Consider the following 16,509-nt stretch of genomic DNA (forward strand, 5'->3'; position numbering starts at 1 on the left):
AGTCATACACAGCCTCCTTTTTCAAGGAACTTTACAACTGGTTCCTCTAGGGGAGAAAGGGAAGTGGTTCTATTCAACACTCTTTCTGGTGCCCAGGAAGGATGGAGCCTGGAGGCCTACCCTGGATCTCTCCCACCTAAAACTGTTCTTAAAGGTCCCCACCTTTTGCATGCTGACTTGTCAAACCCTTTTCCCTTTACTGATAACTTGAGAATTTTAGCCACCTTGGACATAAAGGACACCTACCTCCACATACATATCAGGCCCAGCTACAGGAAATTCCTGCATTTTGCTGTTGGTTCCTCACACTTTCAGTTCTCAGCATTGCCCTTTGGACCTCTACTGCTCCAAGGCTCTTCACCAAATGCCTGTCCCCTGTAGGGGCCTTCTGCAGAGTCCAAGGGATCCACATTTTTTCATACTGGATGACCTCCTGTTTCAGGCAGAATGTCCCAAATCCCTGCACAGTCAACTCCTCCAAGTCATCTCCCTACTACAGGCTCTGGGATTCTACATAATCTTTCCCACGTCCAACCTGAATCCTTCCCAGGACCAGGTTTTCTTTGGCTGCAGAATAAGGAAAGATGTTATGAGGGCATTTCCCCCACTACAGAAAGTGGAAACCCTGACCCAGTACTTGGCACTGCTTTGACAGCCAGACAATACCTCAGGTTGCTGGCCTACATGGCCTCCACTATTCCTATGCTTCCTCTGACAAGGCTGCACATGAATAAATTGCAATGGTACCTAAGATCCCTATGGACCAAAGACTCACACCCATTGGACTTCATCATCCCCTTCCTTCCATGTCTGAGGAAGGGGATTCTGTGGTGGTTAAATCAGGTTATACTCAACCTGGGACTTCCACTGCAGCCCCTTCCCTCTGTCCAGGAGATGTACACAGATGCCTCAGATCTAGGCTGGGGGGCTACTCTGGGCAGCCTGAAAGTACAGGGTACCTGGTTCCACACCTTCAGGTGGGAACACATCAACATCAGGAAAATGAGAGCAATCATATTTCCCCTGACATCTTTTCTTCATGCCCTAAAACAAGGGACCCTGAAATTGTTCACAGACAATACTATAGTCCTTTGGTATGTGAACAAACAGGGAGGAAACCAATCCTATTTGCTTTGCAGACTTGTTCTCCAGGCATGGGATCTGGCAGCCTAACATGGAATCGCCCTGTGGGCAGTTTATATCCCTCCAGCTCAGAACATTCTGGCAGACACCTTAAGCAGGTCCATGTCACAATCCCATGAATGGATGCTTTACAAGGAAGTGTTTCTGGACATTGCCCACAGGGGGTATGCCTCAAATAGATCTGTTTGCCTTCCTCTGAACAGACAACTACCACTATTTTGCACTAGGTTACCCAGTCCCTTAACAAGGGCAACAGATGCCTTCTCTATCTCATGAAAGGAAATGTTTCTGTATGCATTCCCCCCTTCCCACTAATTCATAAATTCCTGCTGAAGATCCAGCAGGACAGACCAAAAATCTTTCCAGTGATTCCCTTTTGGCCAAGGCAGCATTGGTTCCCCTCCTTCTGCAATTAGTTGGGGCAATCACCACAAGTTACCTCACAAAGTGGACCTTCCCAAACAGGAAAAGGGATCCCTGATCAATCCCCATTTGGAATATCTGAATCTAACCCTGTGGGTGATAGAATTCTGATTCCATCGAGGCACCTTTACTTTCCATCGAGGCGCCTTTACACTGAGGACATGCTTGCAGTCCTGCAGATGGCCAAGAAACCTAATACTAGGAGATCTTATTTGTCCAAATAGAAGAGGTTCTCCATGCAGTGCAAGCAAAGACAGCTAAGCTCATTAAAAACAGAGGACCCCCTAGTGTTGTCCTATCTGTGTGAATTACTCCAAGCAGGGCTAGCATATTCTTCACTTAAGGCATGCCTTGCTGCTATTTCAGCCTCTCTGCCTCTTGATCCTCCTCTAGCCTCCCATCTCCCTTCTAAGTTATTCCTTAAGGGAGTACTACACCTCAGACCCCCCCCCCCCCAGGAGGCAGGTCCCTCCTCCTTGGGATCTGAATTATGTTCTAGAGAAACTCACTGTTGCCCCCTTTGAACCAACCTCCAACGATTCACTGAAACATTGTACCTGGAAAACTGTACTCCTCGTGGCCCTCACATCAGCCAAGAAAGTGTCACAACTCCAGGCCCTCATGACAACTCCTCCCTTCCTCATCTTCCACAAGGATAGAGTGACCCTGAGGACCAACCCCTCCTTTATGCCCAAGGTTGTCAATGAGTTATCCCTAAATCAGGTTATTCACCTGCCCACCTTTTTTCATCATCCCCAAAATGACAGTGAGAGAGTCTTACATTCCCTTGATGTTCACAGACAACTTAGATTTAACCTTGACAAGATTAAGGCCTTTAGGAAATCAGACCAGCTTTTTGTCTCCTTCCACCCTAGAACCTTGGGAAAGGCGGTGACTAAGCAAACAATTTCTGTTTGAATCTCCAAAGCTATATCATTTTGCAACACATTCCATGGGAAACAGCTCAAATCCACAGTTAAGGCCCACACCACCAGAGCCATGACTTCATCTGGGGCCTTCTTCAAAATGATTGGACACTTCTTCCATCCTTGAGGTAGCTATCTGGTCATCTGTCCACACCTCCACTAAACACTACAGGTTGGATCATGTCTCTAGATCCAGAGCGGGGTTTGCAAGGGCAATCCTGCATGGCTTTGGGGAGAGTGGCTCCATACCACTTCCCTCTTCTTTCCTGTGAGCTATTGCACTCACTCAACAGTTGGAATACTGCAACATGAGAATAGAAGGACATAGAATAGTTGTGAAAATCTTACCATAACCATAGCTGTCCTTCTCTTCCATGTTGCAGCACTCATTCTCTCCCACCCTACCCCCTTCTCTCCATCTGAACTGTCTTTTCCTGGGTGGCACAGAGCCAATACTGCATCCTGAGACTGGGGTCTGACTGGGGCATTGTGGACACTGTTACCTCACTAGACACTGCTGATGTCATCAGCTATGCCTGATTTGTGTACAATACAGATTACAGTGACATGGATTTCAATCTATCCACATACATCATTGCATGGTTTGTAAGCATTGTGTTTTCTTGGTGAGTAACCCCCGTGGTCTCTCCAGCTGCTGCATGTGTTTGGTGAGGTACATACAAAATAAAGCATTATACTCTATAGTGTTCTCATGATATTCAAGTACAGTGCTGTAATATAATCCTGAGATTGGAATATGAGGGTGTGGCTTATGATGTGCACAACATAGGCTTTCATTATCAATTTGGACACTTGGTGTTCGAAGTTCAGATTGCTATGCATGTGTGTTCCCAGTGCTTGCATCACTAGGTTTAAGCATAGCAGGACTGTTGTCAATCCTGTAATTAGCAGGGAATTCCACTTTGGAGAAGGCCAAATAAAAGACACACTTTTGCATTTATCTGTAGACCGTGTGGCTTTGTAACCAGTCATTTGTTAGTGTTAGCCCCTCCTGTAGGATGTTATCATCAAAGGTGGACTCAAAGATTGTAAAAAGTATGGAAGAATCAGCAAAGGTGGTAAGCCAAAGGCTGTATAGTTTAACTGGAACTGTCAAGAAATAGATTCCAAACAGTAAAGGGCAAGCACAGAATCCTGTGGTACACAAATTCACCAACTTTCATAGTATGTGTTCTGTCAGCCAGCCAATTGGTTACCCATCTAGAGACATAAGGTTTAATCCTCAGCTGGCAGAGTTTCCAATCATATCTGCATGGGAGATTGTGTTCAAACCCTAGGCCATTTGAGGATAGCCAGTATGCACTGCCTTACATGCATCCAGGCCTATCACACAGAATCAATGGGCTGTGACAACATCATAGACCACCTATTATGTGACTAATCATGTACACCTTCCTGGCACGGTTGAATACACACTTCAACACACCCTACACACAGACTATGTTCCTGTAGAAGGATGTACATCAACATGCATCTACTTGAGGTTTGGTGAAACAGCACCTGATGAATGCATGTATAGACACATCCTGACTCTCCTCATCTGTGAGGTAGACCAACGTGTCATCATGGACCTTTTCTAAATAGACACAGTGATATCCTGGCTGTGTGCAACAGACCTGTGTGAGTTGTTAATGCTACATCATGTCTGTTATATCTATTAGATGTCCTCAAAGAGGTAATCAAGGGCATGCATGATGACAACACTGTCAGCCTTTTGAACTTGACAAGTCCAAGGCATTTGACACAAATCCACACTGAGATATTCACTCAGCATTGTCAGATGTAGCCATATACACCTATATCGCCAAGTGGGTAGACCACTGTAATCACATATGTGGCATCTAAATATGCTGATGTGTGAAGTGTTCTGTACCTCAGATCCAGTGATCAGGTCCATACATCAGGGCTGTCTGCTAGGCCTTTTCCTGTCCATTACGTAAGTGACAGACATCACAGATAAGATGGCATACACATCCTGTATCCAAACAGCTGTCTGAAGGACTATCTATTGTGGATGATCACTGACTCCCAACTGTGATTTTAGTATAATACAGACAGTATCAACACACACCAAAGATGGCTGCCATAGCCAGGGGAACACCTGAAATGACATGAATAGATGGGGGGATTTGTTGTATCCAGGAAAACAAACACACAACTCAAGAATAATGTAGACATCACACCATATAATTAGACCAATAGATGTTTGACCTGCGTCCTGGGGTAGATGGTAAGTGGAGCATCCACTAGCATGTGACCACAGTGCTGACTACTTCCTTGTATGTAACACAACTACTGAGTATGTGAAGGAAATCCACATTGTAGGCCATAATACCTCCATATTTCCCATCTTTCATCACATCAGTTACTGAGTACAATGCACCCTTCTTCAAGTACCTCCTACCACATCTTCCAGTGGTGTGCAACTGAAGTGCACCACCTTTGTCACAGTGAGCTGTCACACATCTTATTGGCCATACCTAGGCATTCCTTTTGTGGCATAAACATTATTGTCTCATGGTGTGGAACCCCCATCAAATGTTACACCATATGCATGTGTGCTACCTGTTTTGGTGATGCCCACAGTACATACATAGCTGTTTGACAACATTAATGGCATGGATAACATGTGACAGTGTGGGTAGTGCTATATATAATATATATATAAATATATATATATATATATATATATATATATATATATATATATATATATATACTATGCACACCAGCCAAGAAGACTGTATTGATCATAATGTCACATGCAGGTATAGCAGTGTCCCTCCTAAAACCTCCAGCAGATGTTACAGTGCCAGGACATTGTCTGTGAATACCTTCATAGAGTGTGGACATGTCATAGAAGTTGTACAAATCTGTTTGTGCATAATCATCTCTGATCACTCTAAGTCACACATGTTATGTCAGAGACAAAGGATTACTAGTGGTATAATTCTGATATTGTCCATGATTGTGCTTCTTTTAATGTTGTCCATGAACCTTTACTTGTGTCCCACTTGCTGGAGACCTCTGCTGAGATTACACTCATATTCAGGCAAATCAGTTTGCACAGCTTCACAATATACACCCTACCCCAGTTGTATGCAACATCCCTGATAGATGTCCTCTGCATTGTTCATGTAAGGATGCTTATCTCATACAGACATCATCCCCATTGTTATGTCACCTTGTGTGGCAGTCACATAATACACATTTTCACTGTGCAGTCCCTACTGTACCATATTGATATGCATTTGGTGTTGCTGCTACAACTGTCTTCCATTGACATGTCCTCATCTGGTGTACATTACATTGTTTCACCTGTCCTGTTTTCCTGTGTTCATTCCTACAATTCATGTGTGTGTCCCTACTCAATACACACACTTACCCTGAGTGTTTATTTTATATGGCAGTCAATGTACCCTTACAGATCATTTACACAACTTTGGTACAGAATGCAAGGAGTGGGATTTCACAGTACTCTATACTGTATGCACTGTCCTGTACTGTATTTGGACCATATACTTAACTATTATACCTCTCAACTGTCCAGATTTTCACACACTGTCCAGGTTTTTGCCTGGTGTATCTTTTGGTCTGTCCTTTATAAACTTTGTGGTTTTCTGCCATATCACTGGGATGATCTCAGGACTGATGTCACTAAATAGTTACATACATTTGAGTTTCAGACTTCAAATCCTTCAGAAAATGTATCTTAAGACAAATCCTTTAGCACATTTCTAAATAACAGATATGTCAAATCTGTCCCTATTCCTGGGTCATTGTCCTCCCATTATATTGGCCTTTGTCCAGATGTCTTGCACTAAGAGACTGAGAGCTATGAAAACTATTTTCTGTTAAGCCCTGGTGATCATTGTGCCATTCTGTGGAAAACCGTGGACCCTCAGTGCTATGTGTGTTCACTTACATCGTCTCCTGGCCGACAACACTGTTGCCAGCCAATAAACTGTGCTTATTTACATTAAAAATGGTGAGCAGCATGAATATGCAATGAGCACTGCTGCTCACTGAGCATCACAATTGTCACTCAATCGTCTCTAATACAAATAATAAGAAGGATTTGGGGTTTCATTCAGATGCTTTAATGTATACAAACACATCAGAATGAATAGCAGCATCTTTAAATATGAACAAACTAGTTAACAAACAGAGCTTACATACATACATGTTCACATCTCAACAGCTAACTACACAATTTCAGTCAGGCTCGCACATGCTTGTATTTATGCTCTAGTGCAAGCCCTTGGATAGCTTTTTAAAGGTATGTAACACATGCATATTGATCTACATCCTCCCTCTAAACAAATGCTCTTCATGCAAAAGAATATTAGAGACAAGCATGCATTACTATGTACATTAGAAACAAAATACAACGTTTATGTCCAAGTTGCTTCGTATCTGCTACAGGGTTTAGAGATTCGACCATATCTTGTAACATAACACTTAGGACTATATTTAGCAACAGAGGCAGTCTGTAGTGCACAACTCGCATCAGGAACTTCTGGATTCATTATACAAATGAGAATGTCCTCTGGGACTTCCTCTGGAATTGGAACACTGGAAAACTCACTCTGCGATAAAGAGTTTCTCTCACAGGTTATGTACTGTGATATAGGCTCAGACACTGGTCTCAAATTTTTCTGATTCTGCCTAAAAGTTGCTCCTTCTGATTCCACAATGTATGATCTCGGCTCTGGACAAATATTCTTCATGACACCAATCCGATCATAACCTTTGAACATTTGCATCCTTACTACTTCTCCCTCTCATAATGGATTGAGCAATCTACTGGTCTTATCATAGTAGGACTTCTGGGATAGGCGTTTCCTCAACAGATTAGCTTTCACTGATCTGTTGTTCTTGACATGTGGAACCAGCAATTGACTACTGAGTGGTAATGTGGTTCTGGTTTGTCTTGATAGAAGTCTCTGAGCAGGTGAACCAAGATGTTTATCACGAGGAACATTTCTGAGATTCAAGAGATTCAGGAAAACATATGTATTGTCTCGTTTTGACTTCGCAATTAAATGTTTTGCACTTTGCACTGCATACTCTGCCAAACCATTTGACTGCGGTTACTCTGGATTACTTGTGACATGAGTAAAGTCCCATTCTTCTGCAAATCTTTTGAACTGTTGGCTTGTAAACTGCATGCCATTGTCAGGAATAACTTTATGTGGACTACCATGTACAGCAAAATGATGTTTCATCTTAGTAATGACCGAACTGGATGCTGGGTTAGGAAGTAAGTCAGTCTCGAACCAATTGGAGTAACTGTCTACTAACATCAAATAATGTTGACAATTCCACTTGAAAATATCAGTGGCTATTAATGACCAAGGTGATTCCAGAATCTGGTAAAGCTGAAGTGTTTTTTTCTGTTGATGAGGCTTTGTACTATTACATACTGAACAAGAAGAAAGTGCTCTCTCAATGTATTGTGTCACAGAAGGCCAAAATTCTATCTCTCTTGCCCTTTTTTGGTAGATTCTGTTCCTGGATGACCATGATGCAAGACAGTAATGTACTCGGGTTGCAAAGACTTTGGAACAATTACTTTAGGACCTTTCATAATAATACATTTGTCAGTCAAAATCTCATCTCTGTATGGAAAATAAGGTTGCAGTTCTTGTGGTAAACGAAACTGCTTTGATGACCATCCTTGATTGATAAAGTGATTGAGCCTTTGTAAAGCTGGATCTGTGACTATGTGAGCTCTCAGCTCATCAAGACGTGTGGCAGAAAGGTTTTTCACTTCCATACCTTCAAAATCATCAAACAATTGAGAACCTTGATTGTCATCCTGTTCAGTGGTATTTCTTGGTGATCTGGATAATGCAAGATAAAGAAGTTTGCCTTTCTTGTAGATAAGATTGAAGTTGTACTTTTGCAATCTCACCATCAGACATTGCAGTCTGGCTGGAGCTGAATGCATTCGCTTTCTCAGGATAGTGACTAGTGGTTGGTGATCTGTTTCAATATGAATTGGTCTACCATAAACATAATCATGAAACTTCGAACATGCAAATACAATTGCCAACAGCTCTTTCTCAGTCTGGGCGTACTGTATCTCAGTTTGGGTAGGGGTTCACAATGCATAGGCCACAGGTTGATCCTTTTGTAAAATGGCTGCACCAAGATCAAATTTTGAAGTATCATAGGAAAGTGTAACTGGCTTGTGAACATCATAGCATCTGAGCATAGGTGGACTAGCAATTCTCTGTTTCTGGACATCAAATGCTTTTTGGTGTTGCTCTGACCAAAACCAGGATGCATCTTTATGTGTCAGCTCTCTGAGTGGCACTGAAAGTTGGTTCAAGTCTGGAATGAACTTGCCTAAGTAGTTGACCATGCCAAGAAAACGTTGCAGGGCTTGAACTTTATCTGGAGCTGGCATCTTGAGAATGTCTGTTTGCTTTGAAGGGTCTGGTCATAGGCCTGTACTCGTAAATAAATGATCATTTCTGTGCATTGAGCTTAAAATTCACTTGCTGTGCCCTTTGTAGAACTTTTCTGAGGTTTTTGCTTCATCACAACCTCCTACCAGTATGTCATCTGCTATAATAGCACAAGGATACCCAGAAAAATTTGCTCTACTGCATGCTGAAAGGCTTCACTTGCAGAATTTATCCCAAATGCCATTCTCAAAAATCTGTACCTGCCTAACAGAGTACTGAATGTAGTGAGCAATGAGGATTTTTTGTCAAGCTGAATTTGCCAAAATGAAGTCTTTGCATCTAAAACGGAAAAAATAGTGACATTTGGCATCAAGTCTGCGACTTCTTTGACTGTGCAAATTGGATGATGAGGTCTTTTTAGCTCTTTGTTCAAATCTCATGGGTCAATACATATTCTAATGTCATCTGAGCTTTTCTTGTGAGCTACTACCATGGAAGATACCCATTCAGTTGAAGTTTCCACTGGACAAATCACACCTTGTCACACCATTTTATCTAATTTGGCTTTGACCCTGTCCTGCATGGCTATTGAAACTTTTCATGCCTGGCCTGATAACTGGACTGACTTCTGGGTCAACTTCATGGAATACATAACTGGAGGTTTGCCTAGTTTGTTTTGGGAAAGATCAGCATAGGTAGAAAAAAATGTGGTGGCCAAATTTAAAGTAGTGGTCTTTTAAGCTAACTTGGTGGATTACCTTATTAAATGAAAGCAGTCCCATTTTCAAAGAGTCTTTGAGCCTTAATAATGACTGCATATGCCTCTTGACCACGTAAAACAAGAAGTAGTAGCTTCTTCCTGCAGAGTAACATGAAAGCACTACTAAGCCTTTGGTTTGAATTTCTTCACTTCCATAAGCAATAAGTTTCATACACCTTGCCAAATCAAGCCTTTTACCATTACATACTTGGCAAAGACTGCACTTAAAACCTGTGTCAACTTTTGAGCTCTGTGGGTTTGCATTTATCCAAACAGTACAAAATACTTCATTCTTGTCCCTTAAATCAACTGCATTAACTGTTTCATGAAGCACTGATACACCATCAGCATAAAAAGTAACGTGCAAACTTACTCCATAGCTTTGCAATTGATCAACTAATTTCTTAAAATGTTCCCTTTTAATAACAGTGTGGGCCTCTTCTTGATTTACAAAATCTTTTGAAGTGATTCCATTTATTACATTTGTGGCATTGTTGACCAAAAGCTAAACATTCTTCCCTTTTAGATTTATGACTTACACCACAATTACAACAGTTGGCAATGAAAGTGGGTGGGGGCCCATGCTTTGAATTTGCTGACTCGCTGTTATGTTTTTCTGAGGCTATGCAAAGTTTGGAATGTGCTAGAAAGTTCTGGGGTTATAGCTGCCATGTGCTTGGGCCTATTTCTTTTAACCACATGCTGCATACTACTAACATAGGCATTATCACTGTGCCTTCTACATATATTCTCATTTGTATGCATATTTGTGTGCTTCTCTGTGAGCTCATATATTTGATAAATCTCAGTGGCCTTATTCAAAGGTAAATCACAAAGCAAAATCTTTCTCTCAGAGTCATCTTTTATGCCACAAACAAGTCTGGCCTTTATCAACTCTTCTCTTAAGTCACCAAATCTGCACGTTTTAGCTTTATTTCTCAGGTCAGTTATATATGCTGCAAATGTTTTACTAGGCTTTTGATCCCTTGTGTAAAATAAATTCCTTTCCATTGTAGCATTTGTCTTGGGGTTACACATTTCTCTAAATTTATGTTTTAAGCACTCTGGGTCCTCCCTTGACTCAGCATGTACAACAATATGATGGGTTTCCCCTTCTCAAGCAGAAATAGCAGGTGCACACACAAATGAGCATTCCCTTTCTATAGCTTCTGACCCAGCTAAATTAAATAGAATAAATGCGGTTGTCCAGTCATCTTTATCAGAAAATGCAGTCTGTATGAAAATTTCATACCCTTGTTCAAACACTGTCCACTTCTCAGCAGTATTACTGCTAAACACAAGTGAACTAGGTTTTCAAAATCCATCTGCCATGCACACAAAGTATACACAAATACACTGAAAATACGGCCTTTTGTAATTATGTATGAACAAACTGGTCTGTGAGCTTGTAACAACATTCAAATACACTTTAAACTCTTCAAAATACTTTACTTTGTGAAATTTGCTCTGTAATGGCTGTACTCTGTGAAATATGCCTTATAGTGGCAGTACTTGGCAAAACAATTTTACTGCAATACTGCACAAATATGCAAACACTTTATACACGTCTGAAAACTTGGCTATCTTTGCTTAATACGAAAATACATATACTTTGCAAAAATGCAGTCATTTCCCTTTATTCTAATTATTTTATACAACTGGAGTTTATTTCAAGCATTTTTCATAGTAATTTGAATATTTTTATCAATATCATAAATATATGTTTATGCAAAAATTATTTAGAGCATTCTGTATGCCCCGTCTCGTATTATGTGAAAAGAAATAGTGCTGAGCAAGATTTTATACCTGAAATTCGTTTTTCACCTGTTTTACGAAGTATGCACAGTTTTGGGATGGTCCACTGCTATATATTCCACCAGCATCACGATAAGCGCCTTAAATCATTTCCACCAACTGTTTTAAGCTTCACACACCTTTAGTATGCCAGATCTGATTTCAGGCCCTTTTAGATATGCCACTTCTGTCACCGTGTCACTCAATCATCTCTAATACAAATAATAAGAAGGCTGGGGGTTTCATTCAAATGCTTTAATACATACAAACACATCAGGATGGATAGCAGCATCTTTAAGTACGAACGAACTAGTTAACAAACAGAGCTTACATACCATACATGTTCACATCTCAACAGCTAGCTACAAAATGGCAGTCAGACTCACATGTGCTCAGTATTTATACTCTAGTGCATGCCCTTGGATAGCTTTTTAAAGGTATTCACACATGCTTATTGATCTATAACCATGCACACATGTAAACTCCATGTAAGCTTCGCGTGAAGCCTACATGGAGTTAACTGAAACCCAGGGATGGACTTTACAAAATACAATGGGAGAATATGGTGTAAAACCAAAAGGCAGTGGTCATGAAATGACATTTAGTGAACATATTTTGTGTTTATTTTGCTCTTTAATATTGAAAAAATATTATAACATGAAACTTGTTTTTGCAATCCTTTTGCTTTTCTTGAAAATGTCAGCTGTTGCCATTCTTTATGTATGCTTTCTTTCATGTCATCCATGTATTCACCATAAATAATGACTGCAGTATAAATGCACCTCTTTTGAGTTGCTTTCTTCCGCTTATTCTCCTATAAGAAACTCAGATTATGGATTCAGAATTAATCTGACCTGTAGAAATTGCATAACTGAAATAATATTGCTATAAAATTCTCATATTTTACTTAATAGTATTAAAAGTAGGAACCAACTAGGTTATTGAACTTTAGAACATTACTTTGTATTGAGGTGAGATGCCCCACCACTGAACCAGTAATCAAGGAGCTTCAGTCCTCACTACTGGCAACAGTGGGGGACATACACTGAGAGGATGACAAGGTACACACACAGTATTACCAGATGCAGCTCTCTGCATGAAGTGCAATTTCCCTTAAGAGCACACAGAGACCATGGTCAGACTGGGGCTGGTTTCTTCCTCTTTCTCCAGATCCCCAATAAAACTCCCCACTAGCACAGTTATAGAGTTAAGATTAGCTGAGTGGCCAAGTCAAGACTTCCAGCACCCTCTCTGTCCGACCAGTGCTTTGTGTCCCTGTTCTAGTAGCTGATACACGCACTCTTTGTGGTTTTATTTATACACCAAGCACACACACACACCTGGGAAAGCTTGGCATAGGTTTACTAGGTATGCCCTCCTTTGCCCAGACTGTAAGTTAGTTATCACTGCGACCAGCCAGCTCCTTATCATCTACTTTAAGGCCCTTAACAAAGGGTGTCCAATCTTACTGTGCAATGTTACTATTAATACAAATGGTAGTTTGACCAAGAGCATAGTTGCACAACAGCTAACTGGACAATTTAAGCTCAATGAAAAACAAACCCACTAAAGCTGCAGCTGATATTGACTCACCAAAGCTGCTGTTGATATCAATTGCAAAAAGTTGCAAAACATTTTTAGCGGCCTGTCAGTAATGCATCAAAGGATGGATTTTGGCCTGTTCATACTGTTTGTTTACATACTTTAACTCTCTTTATGCAAAACTGCAGAGAAAAGAGAGACATCCTGTAAGGGTAAAAAAATGGTTCATACAACTGCATTCTCATTACACCCCAGAAATAAACATGACATACCATGAGTTCAAGAAGCTGAGATTGAGAATTTGTAAGAATGTTTGCCTTTTAGAAGTAGTTTTGTTTTCGCACTAGGTATCTCATGCTCTGTCCCTTTGTTTCATACGTTGCCTAGTACTATTGGTAAGCCATGGGGTATAGATGGTTTTAGTGCGGATCTGTCTTGGTGGGGCAAGTTAGTTGAGAAGGTCTAAGAAGATAATGTTGAAATATTCAACTGCTTCAGCTAAAGGAAGTGTTAAAAGAGGGGACCAGTTAGAGTGTTTAAGGGCTGTATTAAGATCACTAGCCCTGAAGTTTTTAGTGTATCTGATGTGTTTAAGAGAGCTAGTTCTAGTGAGTTTAGCTTGGTCTCTGATGAAGAAGGTTGGGAGGTGTTCACTTAGAATTTCTGTTAGTGTACCAAAATTATGGGTGGAAGATGGGCGATTGGTGAGAATCCAGTCTAGTATTGATTCTTTTTTTGAGGTTTTGTCTATCCTAGTAAGGGCTTGTATAAGCTGTGACAATCCATAAAGGCTAATATGATTTGACGGGTGGGGTGATTTAAGTGAGGTCCAATCAATATTGAAGTAGCCTAGTATAATGGTTTCATGGGGAGGGTTTCTGATGTCCATTGGAGAAGAGATTCTAGGGTTTTGATATCTCCTGGAGGGATATATGATCCTAAGATATTTACTTGTTTTTGTGTATGTAGTCTTACTTTAGCAAGTAGGATTTCTGCATTATTAATTGAATGGATTTCTGTGTTAAATAGTTCAACAATTATGTTGTTCTGATAAATTTAAGTTTAGGGACTGATCAAGCCATAGTCCTAGCTGTTTGAAGGTGAAGGTTGTTGCTATGGCATTTTTATGTAGGTCAAAGTCAGTTAAAGAGTCAGGTGCTTGATGAATTTTCTGAGGAAGTCCAAAAAGCATAGTTTTGGTCTTCATAGAGTTGAGAAGTAATTTATGGTTTATGAGCCACTGGTGGAGCTCATGTAAGTGTGACTGGAGCTGACATTGAATGCTGGTCTGATGGTAACTTGATCAGTAAATGACCATGTCATCAGCACAGAGGATTTTATTTTTATTTTTTTTATTTAACATTTGTTGACCGGGAATGTCCGACTAGGTTCCACAGAGCCTGTTTTCAGTGGAGGCCCGGGGAGAAATGCTCCAGATGCATGTCTTTGGAATCATAGGATTCAATTTAGAATTAAGGATAAGTGGGAGAAGGTAAATGTTTTTTTTTTTAATGTTTGCATTTTATTGTATCTTTTTAGTTTTGTTTTATTAGTTATGTATTTGATTACAGTAATAAAACGAAGTTGAAATTGAAATCGAAAAATCTGCTAAAAGGACACACTTCATGGAAATAAAACATACAAGGCTACAAAACTATAGTAAGCAGCTGAGGTTCGTACAGTAGTGTAAAAGATTGAGAACTGTGCACTAGTGTAAAAGATTGAGAAGTGTGCAGTACTGTAAAAGATTGATAGTGCAGTAGTGTAAAAGATTGAGAAGTGTGCAGTAGTGTAAAAGATTGATAGTGCAGTAGTGTAAAAGATTGAGAAGTGTGTAGTAGTGTAAAAGATTGATAACAGTGCAGTAGTATAAAAGATTGAGAAGTGTGCAGTACTGTAAAAGATTGATAGTGCAGTAGTGTAAAAGATTGAGAAGTGTGCAGTAGTGTAAAAGATTGATAACAGTGCAGTAGTGTAAAAGATTGAGAAGTGTGCAGTAGGTAAAAGACTGATAACAGTGCAGTAGTGTAAAAGATTGAGAACTGTGCACTAGTGTAAAAGATTGAGAAGTGTGCAGTACTGTAAAAGATTGATAGTGCAGTAGTGTAAAAGATTGAGAAGTGTGCAGTAGTGTAAAAGATTGATAACAGTGCAGTAGTGTAAAAGATTGAGAAGTGTGCAGTACTGTAAAAGATTGATAGTGCAGTAGTGTAAAAGATTGAGAAGTGTGCAGTAGTGTAAAAGATTGATAACAGTGCAGTAGTGTAAAAGATTGAGAAGTGTGCAGTAGGTAAAAGACTGATAACAGTGCAGTAGTGTAAAAGATTGAGAACTGTGCAGTAGTGTAAAAGATTGAGAACTGTGCTCATATATAGTTTACAACATGTCAGAGTGCATATACTTCTGTACAGCGGTTTTAGTTTAAGCTTCACAGCTCTACTGTCCCAATGCCTACAGCATTATATATATTTTAAATAATTTAAGGATTTTAGTGAGGAAAAATAAAACTGAATACTGTAATTGATGCAGTATGCTATATTATACATGGTCAGGGCATTTGTTTTACTGAGCACCATCATATATGCTGTTGAGTTGGTTTGGTAGCTAGTAAGGAAGCAGTGATTGAAAATGGCATGCAAGCACCAGGAATTCAAGTTGTTGCAGGTGTACTCACTGAAACAGAGAAGAAAATTAGTATTTTGCTATAATATTTAAAATATATTTAACAAGTAAACCAATTTAAACAGAACCAAAATTATCCCACAATTAACACTTTTTATTTTGCTTCTGTTTGCATCTCAGTGGAATGCAGTGATAATCTTTTCACTGAAAGGAGTGGAATAATTTCTAGCCCAGATTTCCCAAATCCATATCCAAAGAGTTCAGACTGCCTTTACAGAATTGAATTGGAGGAAGGCTTTGTAATCAACCTAATGTTTGAAGATAGCTTTGATATTGAAGATCATCCTGAAGTTATGTGTCCTTATGACTATGTAAAGGTAAGCATTTTCTTTGATTACCAAATATGTCTTTACACAGTTGTGAAACATCACCTTTATAAATACAAGCTGTCATCACCATTTATAGTAAGAAAGAGTGGCAATCTTCAGCCTAAAAATATTTTGTGAGGTATTAATCTACCCTGTAGAAATAAATAACATTTGTTTATAATACAAGACATTCTTTTTTGCATTCATGGATGTATCTGTATCAGGTTTACGTTATCATCTCAATGTTATGTTCAGAGTAATACTTATAGTATGTCTCAGAAAAAAGTATTTCACACTTTAGATCAAGGCAACTTACTTTGATGAATGTAAAATCATTCAGAGTATTGGAGGCTAATACTAGTGACTCTCAAAATTAACAAAAACCAAAACATCAGCACAGAAAGAAAAATACAAAAGGCTGGTGTGTGTAGAGTGAGCACCCCAACTGTTTAATTAGATAGATGCAGGCAGGTTCTGTCAGTAGCTTGCTAGCT

The 16,509-nt window shown here is 39.8% G+C and overlaps 1 protein-coding gene across 5 annotated transcripts in view; it reads left to right on the plus strand.

The window, feature by feature from the left end:
* Nucleotides 1-16,509, plus strand: part of MASP1 (MBL associated serine protease 1) — a 1,330,562-nt gene that overhangs the window by 337,657 nt on the left and 976,396 nt on the right. For all 5 annotated transcript variants that reach the window (XM_044070394.1, XM_044070395.1, XM_044070398.1 and 2 more), the window contains exon 5: nucleotides 15,828-16,024. In XM_044070394.1, coding sequence (XP_043926329.1) covers nucleotides 15,828-16,024 — 197 coding nt within the window. The remainder of the gene's footprint in view (nucleotides 1-15,827; nucleotides 16,025-16,509) is intronic.

Source organism: Protopterus annectens, chromosome 4.part1 (assembly GCF_019279795.1).
Source record: "Protopterus annectens isolate FY-2018-M chromosome 4.part1, PAN1.0, whole genome shotgun sequence".
NCBI classification, from domain to species: domain Eukaryota; kingdom Metazoa; phylum Chordata; order Ceratodontiformes; family Protopteridae; genus Protopterus; species Protopterus annectens.